Raw genomic sequence first — 16,808 nt, 5'->3', positions numbered from 1 at the left:
TAGCCAGCTTTAGCTCATAAACAAAGGCAAACAAATTAGGGAGTCCTCAACAGTTTGAGAGACACTTTCACACTTTCACATGTGTCAGTAGAAGGAAGCAAAATTCCAGCTGCTTTTGCCTGAGTTCACTCTTGCATAGTTTTTTTTTAACTCATAACAAGCATTTGAGGATAAAAGCCTCATTCCTCTCTTGTGCCTTTGCAAACTCCCTGAAAATGGTGAAAAGCACAAGCAATTTAAAATAAAAAGATGACATGCTGTGGGGACGTGGAAAGTTAACCCAAGAGGTGGAGGCAGAAATCACAGGCGAGGGGACGAAAAGAAACAAGTGGGTGAAATGAAGCATCTTTACAACCATTACCACAGGAAAAAAACGTGCCAACGAATCTCAAACATCAGGGAGGTATGGAGTCAGCTGTTCACTTAGGAACACACTGTGCTATTCTACAGATATAAAAAGGAGTTGGATCAACTTTGAGGTCTGATTACTCTAAAAATTGTTAAAGAATAAACTTTTTCCTCAGAAACTCTTTCCCATGGCTGAATAATATGAGAGAAGGGAAATACACCTTCGCAATAAAACTTAAGCCAATACTTAGTATCTGGAAGATCTCTCACAGCCATGGCCCGAGGAGGAAGACACTTGCATTTGTTTTGTCTTGGTAAGCTAGCACAGAGACATAGGGCACCTGTGGGGTACCAGGAAGGACAGCAAATTTGGAATCACGACATGCTAGAACCGGAAGGAACTACAAATCAGTTTTCTAATGCTGTGTAACTAATTACCACAAACTTAGCTGCTTAAAATAAAACCAGTTCATTATCTCGTAGTTTCCATGGCTCAGGAGTCCAGGCATAGCTTGGGTGGGTCTTCTGCTTGGGATGTCACAAGGCTGGAATCAAGGTGTCATCTGGTGTGCAGTTTCTCTTCCAAGTTCATTCAGGTTGTTGGCAGAATTTGGTTGTAGGACTGAGATGCCAATTTTCTTGCTGACTATTGACTGGGGGTCACACTCAAGCTTCCAGAAGCTGCTCTGGAGTCCTAGCCCCTTGGCCCTCGCATAATATGGCAGCTTACTTCTTCAAGCCAGCAGGAAAATCTCTCTCCAGTCTGCTACCAGGGAGTCTTATAATCATATAACCATGATTAATCACGTATTCCCGGGAGTGACTATCCCATCACCTTAGCCATATAACAGAACCTAATCAATGGAGGGACTGTCTATCACATTCTCATATTCCTGCCCACACTCAAGGCGAGGGGATTAGACAGGTTGTGTACATCAGGGGACAGGAATAGGAGGAGCCATCTTAGAATTCTGCCAACTAAAACCATCAACACCATTCAGCGCAACATTCTTACTTCACAGATGAGGGAAACTGAGGCCCAGGAAGGATGCAGTAAATTATCCAGAAAGTCATGTAGTAGTTATGAGGACAAAAGAACTAGATCCTGGTCTCCAAATTCCCTGTCCAGAGCCTGCCACTCTCCCAAGCTTCCTTCTGCCATTTGGCTTGAAGACAAGGTTGTTTTTCAGGAAAGAAGGGCAAAAGAGGACCATGATGGTCAGCTAAGGCACTGATCAGTATGTAGATTCCATGACACGCAGGAAACACTGAAATGACACTTACCTGAAGGGTGCTGGCACGGTGACTCAGCACGTTTGAAGAGTCATAGTCAGCAGGATTAGCCAGCAAACGACTGGTTCTTTCTATCCACGCCTCAGTACTCTTCAAAAGGTCATGATATTCCTCCATCTTAATTGTGGCCTGTGAAAGACAGGCGGTACCCAGCTTAATCTGACGCCTTCCACTTCAGTTCAATGATTCTTGAATGAAGAATTCTTTGCTCTGAGTCAGAGTGTGTCAGGCGGTGCAGGGCTCTGTTCCCCATGGCTGGGCCACTTGCCCACTCCTCCAGCCCCCTTCAGGCTTTCATCCTTCCAACTTTTAAGACTAATCCTGACCATAGGTGGAAAGGTCTTATGAAGTTCTACGTCAATGCTACGGGCTCAGCAAAGGTTCCAAGTTAGCCTTACAACTAGTTGGGTTCCCATCTGATGCTTCATTTTGAAAACTGGATTTGTCTTTTGTCCTCCTGTACAGGGCCTTGTCCTAGAACATCCCAGTTCTTGTGAGCCTAGGATCCTGCCTTGTTCTTGCTAGATCACATGTACGACTCACCTACCATGCCGGCTACTTGGAAGGGAGGGGGAGGGTCTCTCCACAATGACACTGTTTCTCTTTGTTGGCTCCCTCCTGGGACTCTCGAGATTGACTGCTGGAAATGTCCATCACCTATTGGGAAGCTCAACACCTGGACTCCTGCCATGGCCTGACATTTGGAAACTTGCTTCCTGCCTGCCCAAGCAGACTTCCTGCCTGTGTCAGCAGTGAAATCTCTCCCCTTAGCCCACCTGAACCTATCATGTGGTTAGTGTCAGGTCCTAAAACTGACAATTCAAGGGAAACTGGCTGCCTCTGAATTTACATTTTTGTCCTGTTTTAAACTCTTTGCCATACCACCACATGCGAGGCATAGTAATCACATGTTTCTGTCGCACCTTATTTAACTGTGAGGTTCTGGATTCTGCTCTCTGTGAGACTTGCTGGTACTGCTGGAAAGGAACCATCAGCTTATCCATCCATTCTTGAGCCTGTCCTGGATCCTGTTCAACAATGTCTTGAACTTCAGAATCCAGCTCATTTAGCTTGGAATGCCAGAGATCTAGCTCATCCCACATTTTCTGGAAAAGGAAATCATAAGCCAATATGAATGCAGATGTCATGGTTTATTGTGTTAATTCCTAGTTTGCACACAGTATTTGCACTTATAAATGCTACCAAAACAACATCACAGGAAGTTATTCACTTACGCCCAGCAACCACTTGTAACCTAAACCAAAAAACACGTTTTATGAGGTCTCTTAATGCTAACTGTATTCATTTCAGTATGAATTAGCTGTATAGGAGCAGAAAGACCTGGACATTTCCAGAGATGAATGACACCAAACAGGGTCACTATAACCCTAATCTTTCAAGAGTGATGAGGTAATATCATGTTTAAAAAGGGCTTCAGTTAATGCCTGAACCTATTTAGACCAGAATATACATGTGCTTAATCTATAAGACTTTTTGTTGTTGTTGTTGTTATTTTGCTGAGGAAGATTTGCCCTGAGCTAACACCTCTGACAATCTTCACCTATTTTGTATGTGGGTCACTGTAACACCATGGCCACCGATGAGCGGTGTAGGTCCATGCCTGGGAACCAAACCCAGGCTGCCAAAGCAGAGTGCGCCAAACTTAACCACTAGGCCACCGGGCCAACCCTAGAAGACAATTTTTATTAAGTGCAAAAATAAAGCTAATAAAAAGAGAATAGCTGCTCTGACTCAGGATTAATGCAGTGGTAGAAAATTCTAGCCACATATATTAGTAGCAACTGCTTTTGACTCAAGAAACCAATAGGCTGGATTCAAACCTGGACTTGCCTGGGGCACAGGAAGTCTCAAACGTGAAATATTTAATTCTTACTGAATATTTGCTTAAGAACATAATTTCTTGAAATGGGAAAATCTGACCCATTTGTTAAATTAGGCTCCTCTATTTATTAAGAGTCCAAGATTTTGTCCAAAGGTGAGCCACATTCTGTCCCATTTTTAAAAGTCTCCATTCATATTAGAATATTTCCTTAAAATGTAGATTAGAATAAGAATGCTTCCCGTATGCAGGAGTTTACTTGGGAGTTAAGAGGTAGCATATTACATTTATGTACATTTCTACCTAAGACTTTATTTCCTAAGACATTTTACAAGAGAAATAAATTCATAATTTCTATTTTCCTCTTTCCCCTTGCAGTCTAAAGAAAAGCTGTTAATCTATTCCAATCTATTGAAATATTTTTTTAATCAAATACACTTCATAAATCTTCCATGTTATATTCCCCAACATTAATTCACCTTAGAAAACCAAAAACCCTAAGAACTGCTCCAACAGAGACATGTTAGCTTTGCTTTTTCTATTTACATATTTATAATATTTTTTATATCATTCTCCCCAAGATAAGATCCTTGATTTCCTTTACTTGTGAAAAGGCTGGTTCACAACCATAGGCTCTCGGGGGGGTGGGGTGGGGGGGGGGTGGTGGGCATATTCCCTCCATGGAAAAAGTGAGAACATGCAACCTTCTCCAGCGAGCCTCTGCAGGTGACACTCTCCGTCAGGGTGGTCCCAAGGATCTGAGTTAGATCTCTGTGACAACTGATGAGCCGAGGGAATACCAAATGCCGAAGGAAGTTAAAGGAGAATGTTACCTTTTGAATTTCTTGAGCTTTCTCAATATTTTCGCTTTTCTGTTGCAACATCTTTTCAACATTATAAAGCCCATTGTTAATTTCATCTATTTTGCTACTCATTGCATATGATGGTGAACTTTTCAAGACTTCATTGCTAATCTGTTACAATGGGAGAAAGACACATTTGGTTTAGAGATGTTTTCTGCACTCTAGTCACAGGTTCAAATGATAAAAGGGGTAGTCACACTGTTACATGATTTTACTTATAAAAATCTTTTAAGGGCTAGGGAGAAATACCAAACCATACCGGCTAGTGTGTTAATGAGAGGGTAGATTAGCAGAATAAGAAACAGCAGCTGTGCTGACTTGAACTTTTAAATCCAATCTATAAAAAGAAAAGGAAACCAACAAGCAAAAATTTGTTGAATGTAATCCACAGTATGTACTACAGATATGTGCTATGTTGGGCAAAACTACCGAGTGGACAACTTAAAACACTCCCATGGAGCAAATGATATGAAAAAGTTCCTGTGAGACAAATTATTTATTACACAATCTCTCCATTTTATGAGGAAATATTCTGCACAGAACTCTTTTCAATACAACCTAACTTATCCTCAAACTGACTTAAATAAATGTAATTCCCATCTTAATATTCATTTGGGTGAAAAAATTTTCTGAAACTAGCTATTTCTTGAAGATGCACAAAGCTTAGTTTTTCTCTGTGTGAATGTTTCTAGTGTACGTTTTCACAACAATCAGAAATCTAGCTGCTAAACAGTGTAATTTTTTATCTGAGTGATTTTCTTAAGAAAATAACTTGGGCTAGGAAAGACGATAAATGAATGCTGACTGTGTCATTTTTCAAACACTTGATTAGTTTGTATTACTGTTTTTTTAAAGTTATGTTGATAAGGCTTTCTCCAAACTGCCATTAAATAATGAAATAATACTTTACGCTTTTGTATAATCCTTTAACTCCTTTAAACACCAATCTATCTGTATAGCCATTGTGACTGGAACCTTCCAGTGCAGACAGTATACAGACGTAGAAGCTAAACAAAGGCTGAACGACTTGCTTAAGGTTACATATCATGGTAGTGGTTGAACTCCTACAAGGAGCCTCAAATCCCCAGACTGGATTCTCAGGCTCTTTTCACAACATCAGGCTGTTGACACTTTTATAGAATGTTTTTATTCCACAGACCATACCACAGTCAAAATTAAAAAAAAAAAAAAATTAATCCTGTATTAGTTTTTTTTTATTGCTATGTAGCAAATTACCACAAAATGAAGTTTTCTGGTATTTTGGGCAGTTATTCTCCCGGCAGAAATGTATATCGTTTAGGTACATTAGGAGACATCATGATTTAGGAAAAGTAAGCGGACACCTGAATTATACAGAATGGTACTGTGTCTGTTGCCTGTACCCTTTAGAAACATCACACAATAAACACCAGTTGCTGTTTGTTACAAATATACAAGTTACAGTTGAAATTTGCAACCCTACTTTTAAAGGGCAGATCTTGATTATTAGTTCACTGTGTTAGGGATTCCATGAAGCATTCAGGAGAACGAATTTTCTTTCTCTCAAAGCATTTAGTATTCTCTTAAAATAAAATCAATGTATGCAATCCTTGAGGAAGTATCTCATAACAGATTTTCTTGTGTGTTAAATCAACAAGATTTGTTATAAATATATACATTAGGAGTTACATGTTTTTTAAATGGGTTAGATTTTCCTAAGAAATCTGTCATAGAAGTGAACTAAGTCTGAAATCTGATTTTTTGTGTGTATTTCATATCTACTTTATTTAATAAGTTAGAGGTATTCTAGGCTTAAAAACAGCAATACAAAAATCTTTCTGTGGATGCTGGACCAAAGAGAATTTTGTTCTGCTGGATTTGGGCTGCCTTTTTACAAACCAATAAAAGTGTCTTGCTAAACTCCTAAGACTCCAGGACTACGAACCATTTCTCACTCTTTCTTCCAACCTGGACTTTCAGGTATAAAGATTTGCCCAGGCATGTTTCGCAAGAGTGGTGTTACCATCGTCATTAGAAAGACACTGTATTAAGTGCTATTCCTAGTGAGTTGCGAAATTTGTGTTCTTATAGCCCTGGGTTGCAATTTCAAAATGTTGACAGAGAATATGTTTTAAAGCAAAGTATTCTTCATGCTCCAAATTTTAAAGTGTTTCTCTAGTTAAAAAAAAAAAAAAAGCCAAGTAAAAGATAATATATAACTCTACTTTTAAATGCGAAAGAAAAACTAAGCATCTTGACGACTAAAAGTAAACAGATCATCTAATTCTGTTATCTATGTCACTTATTTAGAGCAATATCTCGGTATTCAATACACAAAATTATCATTAGCTAAACTCTATAAAAATAGTCATAGCTGAAATCTGGGCAAATGAAAATGTGACATTAAATGCTATTTCCTTCTTTATATTCATTCAACTCCATAAATAATAACACTAGTACAAACATTATTATTACCTTCTCCTCTATGTCTTCTAAAGCTTTTCTGCATTCTTCCACCTGGGATTCAATCTCTGCAGGGACTATGGTGTACATTTCAGAATACTTGATTCTCAGTTTTTCCATAATATTCTCAAAAGTTAGCTTCCCTTTTGTAAGAACGCTTTGAAGCTCCTAAAAACATCGAGAGAGTTTCAAATACTCACAGGACAGGGAAAAAGTTTAACTCTAAAAATGAAAGCAGGTTTCCAGCACATCCTTAGGATTTAAATGGACAAACTTTGCATGACAAAACCTCACTATTGATACAAGCTGTTTAAGCCTGAGAGATACTCAGTGTGGTCAGAGGATGCTTTCCAATTTGGAAGAATTAAACTTGATATCTCTTCCTAGTGTCAAACCATTGTCCTGAAAAGACGTTACAACATCTCCTGCTTCTAAAGTACCTCTAAGATTCAGTGTATCTCAGTAGCAGTTTTGAACTAAAAAGCTGCAAGGAGCAAAAAGTTTCAAAGAAGTTTTTTTTTGTTATTAACTTGTTGCCATTTCTGCTTCTTGCTACATTATCATCACAATGATTCAAGGCCACTAAAAGCCCTGTGCTTGAAGCCGAAGTGTCTGCTTTCATGTAATTAGACAGCCCAGCAGAGCTCAACTTCTTTGAAAAGGGCGGGTTCCAGTTCCACGCAAAGAATGTGGGTTTGGGGAGATAAAAGAGACCTGAACAAATGGTCTATTGGTTGTGGCCTAGAAACAAAATCTGATCTACGTTCTCCTGCACTAATTATAAAGGAGAAACTCATTTGTTTGGGAACGTTTCCCAAAGATCAAGTAGAAAAATACTTCTTGACTTAACTGTGGCTTTTTGGGGTTTTTTCTTTTTTTTTACAGTAGCTGTTCAGTAGCATTATTTGTGTTAATGGATTGAGTCACCGCACTGAAGAATGATTACGATTTTGAATGACTATGATGCGTGACTGTTTTCCTTTTAACCCTCAGCAGAGGACAACTCTAGAAAGGGAAAGTGAAAGAACAATGCTATTCAGGCAGTCTGAGGGATAGCGTCACCCTGTTTAATCTAGACCTAGGCGGGGTACAGGTCTTCATTCAGAGCTTCACGTACATGGCGGCCCCACAAAGACTGCTTCTGTGAGGGACAGTGAGTTTCCTTTTTCAACTCTGATCACCAAAAGCTCTGATTAACAACAGCATGCAACTTTTCAACAAACTTCCAAATGTCATTTTTGCCCGTTACCATTGGATCTGAACGAGAAGAGATTTTTCTGAAAAAATGAGTCCCCAAATGACACAGGGGCATGTACACAGTCCCTATGGGACATCATGTTGTGATATAATAAAAAATGTGGTCTTCATCCTGGGTTCCTGGCACAGCTTCTAAAACCCTTGGTATTTCCTGGATAGAGGTGAGAGGGGCGTCTTTTGTTATTTATCACAAGCCTTTTTCAAGCATACCTGAGTTTATGCTGACAAATAAAAATGGCAAGCAATAGGATATATTGGAGTATATGAGGAAGCCATTTGGTGTAAACCTAATTCGGCCTGACCTTGTCTTTCCAAAAGGGCCTGACCGAGGCTGTTGAGCATGCATTGTATATCTGCTTTAGAGATTCCCTATGGCAAGAACAAAGGCGCAACTTGAGATAAAGGTGCAACTTCCCTCCCTCTCCCAACATTGGCATTTCCTTAAGGATTCAGCATCTTTCCTTAGGCTAGGAACTGATTGCTGCGCTCACCTGTGACCACTCAGCTCGAGACAATAGACTTGCCTCCTGCTACACCCTCCGAGATAGCAGACCCACTACCTGCTGTGTCCATCAAGCGCTGTGCCGACAGGGCAATCTTGTGACTATTGTGGGAGGGACATTTCAATCATATGTGAAATATACTGTATGGGGCTATATAACCACTCTGTATGCCTCACTTCTTCGGTGCCTTTTCTTCCTTCGGGAAGAAAGGCCCCGGGCCATGGTCCTCAGATTTTGGCTCAGAATAAACTCATCCCAAATTTTCCTTTATAGATTGGTTATGGATTATTTTCGTCGACAATGCTAATGAGATGACTCTTGGGGGGCCCCTAGAAAGCTTCAGGAGCCCCCTCCTGAAGGGGGGGCTGGTTGCCAGAGGAATCAACCATGTGATTAGAGGTTTCAGACCCACTCCCCAACCTCCAGAGAGGAGAGAGGGGCTGGAGGTTGAGTTAATCACCAACAGCTAACGATTTAACCAATCATGCCCATATAATGGAGCCTCCATAGAAACCCCTAAATGACAAGGTGCGCAGAACTTTGGAGTTGGTGAACACATCAAGGTGCTGGGAGAATGGCACACCCAGAGAGGGCATGGGGGCTCTGTGCTCCCACGCCTAAACATTGCCCTACGCGTCTCTTCCATTTGGGCTACTCTTGAGTTGTATCCTTTATAATAAACCAGTAATAGTAAGTAAAATGCTTTCCTGACTTCTGTGAGACATTCCAGCAAATTATTGAACCTGAGGAGCAAGTCCCGGGAAGGTGTGATTTATAGCCTGTCAGTCAGAAGGACGGAGGCCTAGGACTTGCCACTGGTGTCTGAAGTCGGGGTGGTCTTGAAGGAATTAGCTCTTAACCTGTGAGGTCTGTGCTAACTCCTTCCCGGTAGTTAGTGTTAGAATTGAATTGAATTGTAGGACACCCAACTGGTTTCCACAGAGAAGAAGAATAGGTTGGTGTGGGGGCAAAAACCCCACACATTTGGTGTCACAGTGTTGTAAGTAAAAACAGTTCCATTCTATCAGAGATGAGACATTACACCCTAGCGAAAGGAGTAGTCTGACATGCTACTCAAGAGTCTAAGGCCCCTGTCCACTAAACACACTTGAAATGTGGCTGAAAAAGGGCTGCTTGGTCCTGACTGGCTTACTTCTGAACCTGGTCTCAACTCCACTCTCTGCACTTCAACTGCACTGATCTCCTGTCACTCGCCCATTCCATGCCACAGGGCTTTTGCACATCCTTCTTTTCTCCTGGACCACTCCCTCCACTCTAGTCACTAAGTTACCTCTGCCCCAAGGACTTCAGATTCAAGACTGTGGACCTTGTATCAGCCACATTCACTGTTCATTCCTCACTTACCTCAAACTCTTCTGCCTTTTCTGGGTCCTCTTGTAATGCCATATTTTGGAAAGAAGTTGTGGTTTGTTGAAATAAATTCTTCAAACTAATTATTTCTTTTGTGAAAGAATGTCTTTCTTGGATTTCCTTCTGCATCATTTCCTTATTTTTTTTAGCTTTCTGCAAAAGCCTAAAACACAGCATCAAAATAAAGTGTTTCTCTATCTGCTTTTCTGTGAAATAGTTTCATTTCAACAATTAATACAATGTCTGCAGAGCTCACAAAAGAAGTTTTCCTGAGAGAAAAGCAACAGTTTTCAATGATTCATATACTACATATACAAATATATATCAACTCTATCACTCAGTCAAAAACCTCTCTAAATCTTTCATCCCCAAATACCCTCTTTTCAGGTTTTACATTCCAATTACCATTTCTATGCCCTTTTTCTCATTGTAATCAAGAAATTACAACTGAGTTCAAATGAACATGGGTGAAGTTCTTGGGGACAGACAACTCCACTAGCCTTTTTTTCTCAGCTGACCCCATTTGCTGTGGATGTAGCCACCATATTAGTAGGGGAATTTAAGTGAGGAAAATCTTTCCTGAAAGCTATTTCCTAAGTATCTCTAGCCATATATTTATTATACCCTTTGATCCAATGGTTCTACTTCTCAGCATCTTTCTCAATGAATTAATCACAAATGCAGATAGAGATTCTAGCATAAGAATAGTCACCACAGTGTTTATAAAGGTAAAAAAAAATTACCTAGAATTTCAAGGTCCAACATGAGGGGCTTGGTTAAATAAATTATGGCATATGCACATGGTGAAATATTGTACAGCTATGTTTTAAAGATCATTTAATGGCACAGGAAAATAAACATGATATGTTGATAAATGATTGAGCAGAATAAAAAACAGTATAAGTACTATGACCACAATTTGTTTAAAAATATTGTAATTGTAATTGTAAAAAAGCGATTGGCAGTGGTTGTTGCAGAGTGCTGAGATTAAAGGTGGGTTTTATATTAATCTTTATAATTGTCCACATTCTCTAAACCTCCTATAAATTAGAAAAACAGTAAACATTAAAAAAAAATGGAAGGATATTCACCCTCAGTAATACCAGGATGGAGACGAGGTGCTTGTTTTAATTATGGCTGTTAATCTTTTGCATCCCCTTTTATACCTATCAGCGTTGACTCAATTCTGTTGTATCATTTTGTCATTATTCCATACATTTCTATAATCTATAATCTCAAAATTCAATATTTTCTAAATTTTAAGCCTGAGTTGTCAAGTATGTTTTCTTAATAGTTTTTCTTAAATCTTACTTGTTGCATCGTTCTTGCATAGACGTAATCTCTTGAAATGCTGGAACAGCTTCCACAGCCTCTAAGCTTTCAGGAGCATTCTGGATGCTTTTTATGCGCCAAAGAAGCAGGGTCAGTAACAGCTGCTGCTTCTCCACATTCTCTTCGTATTGGCATAAACAGTCCAGTAGCTCAGAGAGCTCCTCTGTGGTGGCTGCCTCTTTTGTTTTGGAAATTTCAGGGAGTTCTTCTTGAAGATTATCTAAAATAATTGCTTCTCGTTCAATCTAATTCAGTAAACAAAAAAAGAGAGCTAAAATAAATAAAACATACTTTGACCATTTCAGGATCTCAAACATACCTTGCAACCATCATTTTTGTATACCGGCTCTTCAAAGGGTTCCTAATGCTACATCCTAGTTCAAGGCAGTATTTGTCTTCCCGTAGCTGGGAAAATTATTCCTCCACTATCAGTAGCCCATGACTGCCAGCTACTGAGCATGTAGATGTGTGATTAAAAGGAAGTACTGCTGTTATAAGAGCTAAAGGAAACACTGTTGAATATTTTCATAAATAATTTCTTTCCTCTTCATATTTCAGTTGCATAAGGCAATTATTTCTCCTGATATATCCATAAGGTAGTTAGAATGCGCTCCACCAAGTTGCATCTACCAATTATAAGAGGTTGGGCAACTACTGGATAATTTTTACAGATCTCTTTTCTTTCATATCTGATTCCAATATGCTCACATAAGTAAGTCCAGTCGGTCCTCATTACCCTGACACCCACACCAAAGGGAAAGTAGCCCAGATTATTGAATTAATCACGTATTTATTAACCACTGCTATGTGCAGACCCCAGAAATACATCGTATATCTAGAAATTGGAGTTCTACCAACATCACACATTTGTCACATTCTGCCCTGCGTTGTTAACTCTCCTGCTCTATGTTCAAACAGAGTCAGGCATGACGTTCTTGACGTTACAGAACATCACACAGTCCACTACATTTATGATATCGTGGTAACTGAAATGATGGAGGAGGACCTGGGTGCCCTGTAAGACATACCAGAGGGTAGGAAAACTCAGAAGCCCCAGCATCAATTAAGTTTCCAGGGGCGCAATGGTCTGGGGCATGCCAGGACTTCTATAAGGTAAAGATCATGTTGTCTGATCTTGTACTTCTATCGCTAAAAAAGCAGCACAGCACTGGATACGTCTATTGGGATTTTGGAGGCAGTACATGCTCGACTTGCAAATATTGCTCAGTTCCAATGTTGAGGGGAGCCTGGAAAAAAAGAGGCACTGACTGCTGGAGAGTTTGGGCTGAGGTATAAGCTGCCCTGCCACTTGGACCACAGGATCTAGCTGGGTCCCCCGTCACTAGAATACATGGGTGCAGGTGTAGACTGGCCCCTCTCCAAGAGACCCAGTTATGGAATTTGTGCTTTCCATCACCTCAAACCTAAACTCAGTTGGGTTGGAAGTCCTCGTTCTCGGGCAGGCAGCTACACTTCCACCAGGGAACGAGATAAAGCCTCCGCCGGGTCATTTTGTGTCCCCCCCCCCGTTGGAGAACCAGCATCCAAAGAAAGGAATTGCTATATTGACAGAGGAAATTGTAGATCTGGGGTCTCCAATATACAGTAGGGGTGGAAAAACTATGTCTGTAAACCAGGACTTCATGGAGCATCTCTTGGGGCTTCTGTCCCTGGTGATAACCATAAATGGGCAACTGCACCAATGGGACCCAGTAAGAGTAAAGCAACTAAGGGCTCCGACCTTTCCTGCTTCAGTTCTCCAATCCCTACTCCTGTTCCCTGGGATCACTTTCCAAAATCAACCACTTGCCTACAAGCCGCGGCTCAAGCCCTGCTGTCTGCTACAGTGGGTCAGTGATAAGGTGGAGAACACAAAGAGGAAAAATGATTTTTATTAGGACAATAATTTTACTCAAAATCAAGGCAATTCTGCAACTTGTGAGTGGATAAACAAACTGTTATACATCCACCAATGGAATATTACTCAGGCATAAAAAGAAACAAACTCTGCTACAAGCAGTAACAGGAATGAAGCTCACATGCATAATGCTTAGTGAAAAGAAGCCAAGTCAAAAGGCCACCAAGTATCCGAGTGCATTTGCTTGACATTCTGGAAACAGCAGAACAGATCAATGGTTGCTAGGCGCTGGCGGTGATGGAAGGGGCTGACTACAAAGGGACACAAGGGAACTTTTTTGGGGGATGGAAATGTTGTAAATCTTGATTTTCTTGGTGGTCATGTGACTGTATGCAGTTGTCAAAACTCAACAAACTACACTCAAAAGGGTGAAGACAGCCTCCAATCAGTAAAATAGTTGCCACGAGGATAACCATTGACTCTTGCACCTAGAAGAGGCTCTGCAGCCCCCGGATGATTTTCCTTGGACACAGAATTCTAATAAAATTAGTTATAAAACTTTTAGGTTCACAGTCAATTCTAAAGTGGAATCTAAAAAGGGAGAAGGAACCACAGTTGCACCAAAAGTAAACATAGCGAAGGGGACGGAAAAACCTGCAACTAGCAGAAACAGGAACTAACACAGAAGTGACTTTTGAACTTTTGCTACACAGGGAAGAAGCCAGCCTTCCACTTCTAATTATCTTTGCAGATATGACTTTATTCTAGCATATTATGATCATCAAAGAATAACATGATGATTCTGAATAACCAGAAATGAATAACTAAATCAAGCAGATTGTGTTTAGAAAACAGGGAGGTTAAGATTTTGGGAGCAAAAAATAGTAAATTTAAACTTACTTTTTTAATTTGTAAGTTTAAACAGAGTTTAAACATTTTTCAAAAATTGACTTCTGGGCTGGCTCAGTGGCGTAGTGGTTAAGTTCGCACGTTCTGCTTCTCGGCGGCCCAGGGTTTGCCAGTTTGGATCCTGGGTGTGGACATGGCACTGCTTGGCAAAAGCCATGCTGTGGTAGGCGTCCCACGTATAAAGTAGAGGAAGATGGGCATGGATGTTAGCTCAGGGCCAGTCTTCCTCAGCAAAAAGAGGAAGATTGGCAGTAGTTAGCTCAGGGCAAATCTTCCTCAAAAAAAAAAAAGAAAAATCGACTTCTACAAATCCTTTAGTCCAGGAAGACACTGGATGATTGTATTACTATAGATATTTTAAAAACAGAAATTCACCTTGTCACATTTAAAGCACCAACCATGCTAACAGAATCTTGCATGTAAAGGTCTTTAGATGATGTAGTTTTTATTGAATGGATAAAAGCTATTTTAAAATCTTACACGGATTTGATCTATGTAAATATCATTTAAGATGATAGTTTAGTGGTTAAACTCTGGAGTGTAAGTTTGAACGCTTTTCTACCGCTCACTTGTGAATTTGGGCAAATCACGTGATCTCACTGGGTCTCACTTTCCTATGGAACAAGGATAATAAAAATATCTCCCTCATAGGATTCTTTTGAGGACAAATAAGATGATACACATAAAGAGCTTAGAACGACGCCTGACACACAGGAAGCGCTCCATAAGTATCAGCAGCAGTTGTTGTTAGTGTTATTACATGAGGACATACTGTTTGTGCTACTCTTTGAAAAACACACTTTGTTAGCAGATACTGCCAAATGTCCGTATGAATAATTACAAAGTTCTAAATGAATGGGGTCTGAATTAATAAAATATAATTGCAAATGAGTATATACCAGTAGAGAGACAATGTAATAAAATAAAAAGAACAAAAATTTAGCATTAACCTAGACCTGGGTTTGAATAAGAGTGGTCTCTCAACAAATACTTACTATGAGCCCGGTAAGCGCAAGGCTGTGTTGGATTCTAAAGTTATAGCAGTGAGCAAAACAGACACGGCTCCAGCCCACAGCCCCAGCTCACTCACTAGCTGGGAGATTTGGTGCCAACTTAATTCTCTCAGTGCCTCAGTTTCCCCCTCAATAAAATGCTAATCATAGTTAACTCCTAAGGGCGATGCAAGGATTCAGTGGCATCGTGTGTGAACTGCCCACTGGGCACAGCACACAGCCTCCTGGAGGAACCCAATACACGGTGCTTCCATGGATGGGAAAGAACTGGAAGCCTGCAGCCCTGCTGAAAGGACAATTTGCAAAATTTCTTAGAGCTTTAACATTCAAGAGACTATTTACTAATCAAACCCCACCAGCACCACCAAAATGATATTCACTTTCAAGAATATTGAGTTTTAAGCAGGAAAATACAATAGTGATAAATATTTAAATCCCAAAGCATGTGACCTACATCCAATCGACTATTGATTCACTATATTTCTCACTTCAGTAAATTCAGCAGGAAATTTGACATGAATAAGAGAGAAGGATTTTCATTTAATGTTCTGATTTGTACCTCATTTATACCTGGTCCTTTGGAAAGATTAAAGAATACCCTAAGATAATTTCATACTATTTTAAATTTTCTTTCTAAATATATGTGATACTTAAGTCCTGAAGCATGGTGAAATTAACGTCTGTGATTGATATATATTATGGAGGTTTTCTTTGAGACAGTTTTCAGAAAGAATATCTCACATATTTTTAGGTCAACACTTAACAATTGTAGTTAATTTCCATAGTTAACAATTATGGTTAATTTCAAAATTAGCTGGTGTGAGATAATAGACGATATATATTATTGGTATTTGCCCCAGTTCTTGGCACAGAGCTCCTAAAACCCTTGTAATTTCCTAGGTAATAAGAACACAAGAGCGGGGGCTGGCCCGGTGGCGCAGGGGTTAAGTGCACACGTTCTGCTTCGGCGGGCCGGGGTTCACCGGTTCGGATCCCGGGTGCGGACGTGGCACCACTTGGCACGCCATGCTGTGGTAGGCGTCCCACATATAAAGTAGAGGAAGATGGGCACAGATGTTAGTTCAGGGCTTCCTCAGCAAAAAGAGAAGGATTGGCAGCAGTTAGCTCAGGGCTAATCTTCCTCAAAAAAAAAAACAACACAGGAGCATCTCTTGTTCTAATATTGGTCTTTCATCTCAGATCCTGACACAGGGCTCCTTAAATCCTTATAATTTCCTGAGTGACAGGACTGTCTTTTGTTCTAATGAGGTGACTCTGGTTGGGTTCCTGGATGGCTCCCGGATGAGGACTAGTCACTGGAAAAATGAAGCCATGCTTAGAAGCTTGAAATTTTCAGCCCCGCCTCCATTCTCTTGAGATGGAAGAAGAGCTGAAAATGGAATTAATGATCGATCATGCCTACATGATGAAGCCTCCATAAAATCTCAAAAGTACCAGGTTTGGAGAGCTTCCAGGCTGACAAACACATGGAGGAGCCAGGAGAATGGAGCACCAGGAAAGGGCATGGAAGCTCTGCACCCCGGCCCTCACACCTTGCCCTACACATCTCTTCCATCTGGCTGTTCGTCTGCATCCTTTATCACATCCTTGAATAAACTAGTAAATCTAAGTGTTTCCCTGAGTTCTGTGAGCTGCTGTAGCAAATTAATAGAATCTGAGGAGGAGGTGGTTGGAACCTCTGATCCACAGTCAGTTGGTTAGAAGCACAGGTGATAACCTGGACTTGCGACTGGCAACTGAAGTGAGGGGCGGGGGGGA

The 16,808-nt window shown here is 40.4% G+C and overlaps 1 protein-coding gene across 8 annotated transcripts in view; it reads right to left on the bottom strand.

Annotated features, from left to right (window-relative positions):
- The window catches only part of SYNE2 (spectrin repeat containing nuclear envelope protein 2), a 296,791-nt gene that overhangs the window by 113,801 nt on the left and 166,182 nt on the right, over positions 1 to 16,808 (bottom strand). For all 8 annotated transcript variants that reach the window (XM_070592938.1, XM_070592939.1, XM_070592940.1 and 5 more), the window contains 6 exons: positions 11,229 to 11,494; positions 9,912 to 10,080; positions 6,799 to 6,954; positions 4,315 to 4,455; positions 2,565 to 2,747; positions 1,633 to 1,770 (listed from right to left, as the gene is read on the bottom strand). In XM_070592938.1, coding sequence (XP_070449039.1) covers positions 1,633 to 1,770; positions 2,565 to 2,747; positions 4,315 to 4,455; positions 6,799 to 6,954; positions 9,912 to 10,080; positions 11,229 to 11,494 — 1,053 coding nt within the window. The remainder of the gene's footprint in view (positions 1 to 1,632; positions 1,771 to 2,564; positions 2,748 to 4,314; positions 4,456 to 6,798; positions 6,955 to 9,911; positions 10,081 to 11,228; positions 11,495 to 16,808) is intronic.

This window comes from Equus przewalskii, chromosome 25 (genome assembly GCF_037783145.1).
Source record: "Equus przewalskii isolate Varuska chromosome 25, EquPr2, whole genome shotgun sequence".
NCBI lineage: Eukaryota > Metazoa > Chordata > Mammalia > Perissodactyla > Equidae > Equus > Equus przewalskii.
This window is presented reverse-complemented; position numbering and strand designations above follow the sequence as displayed.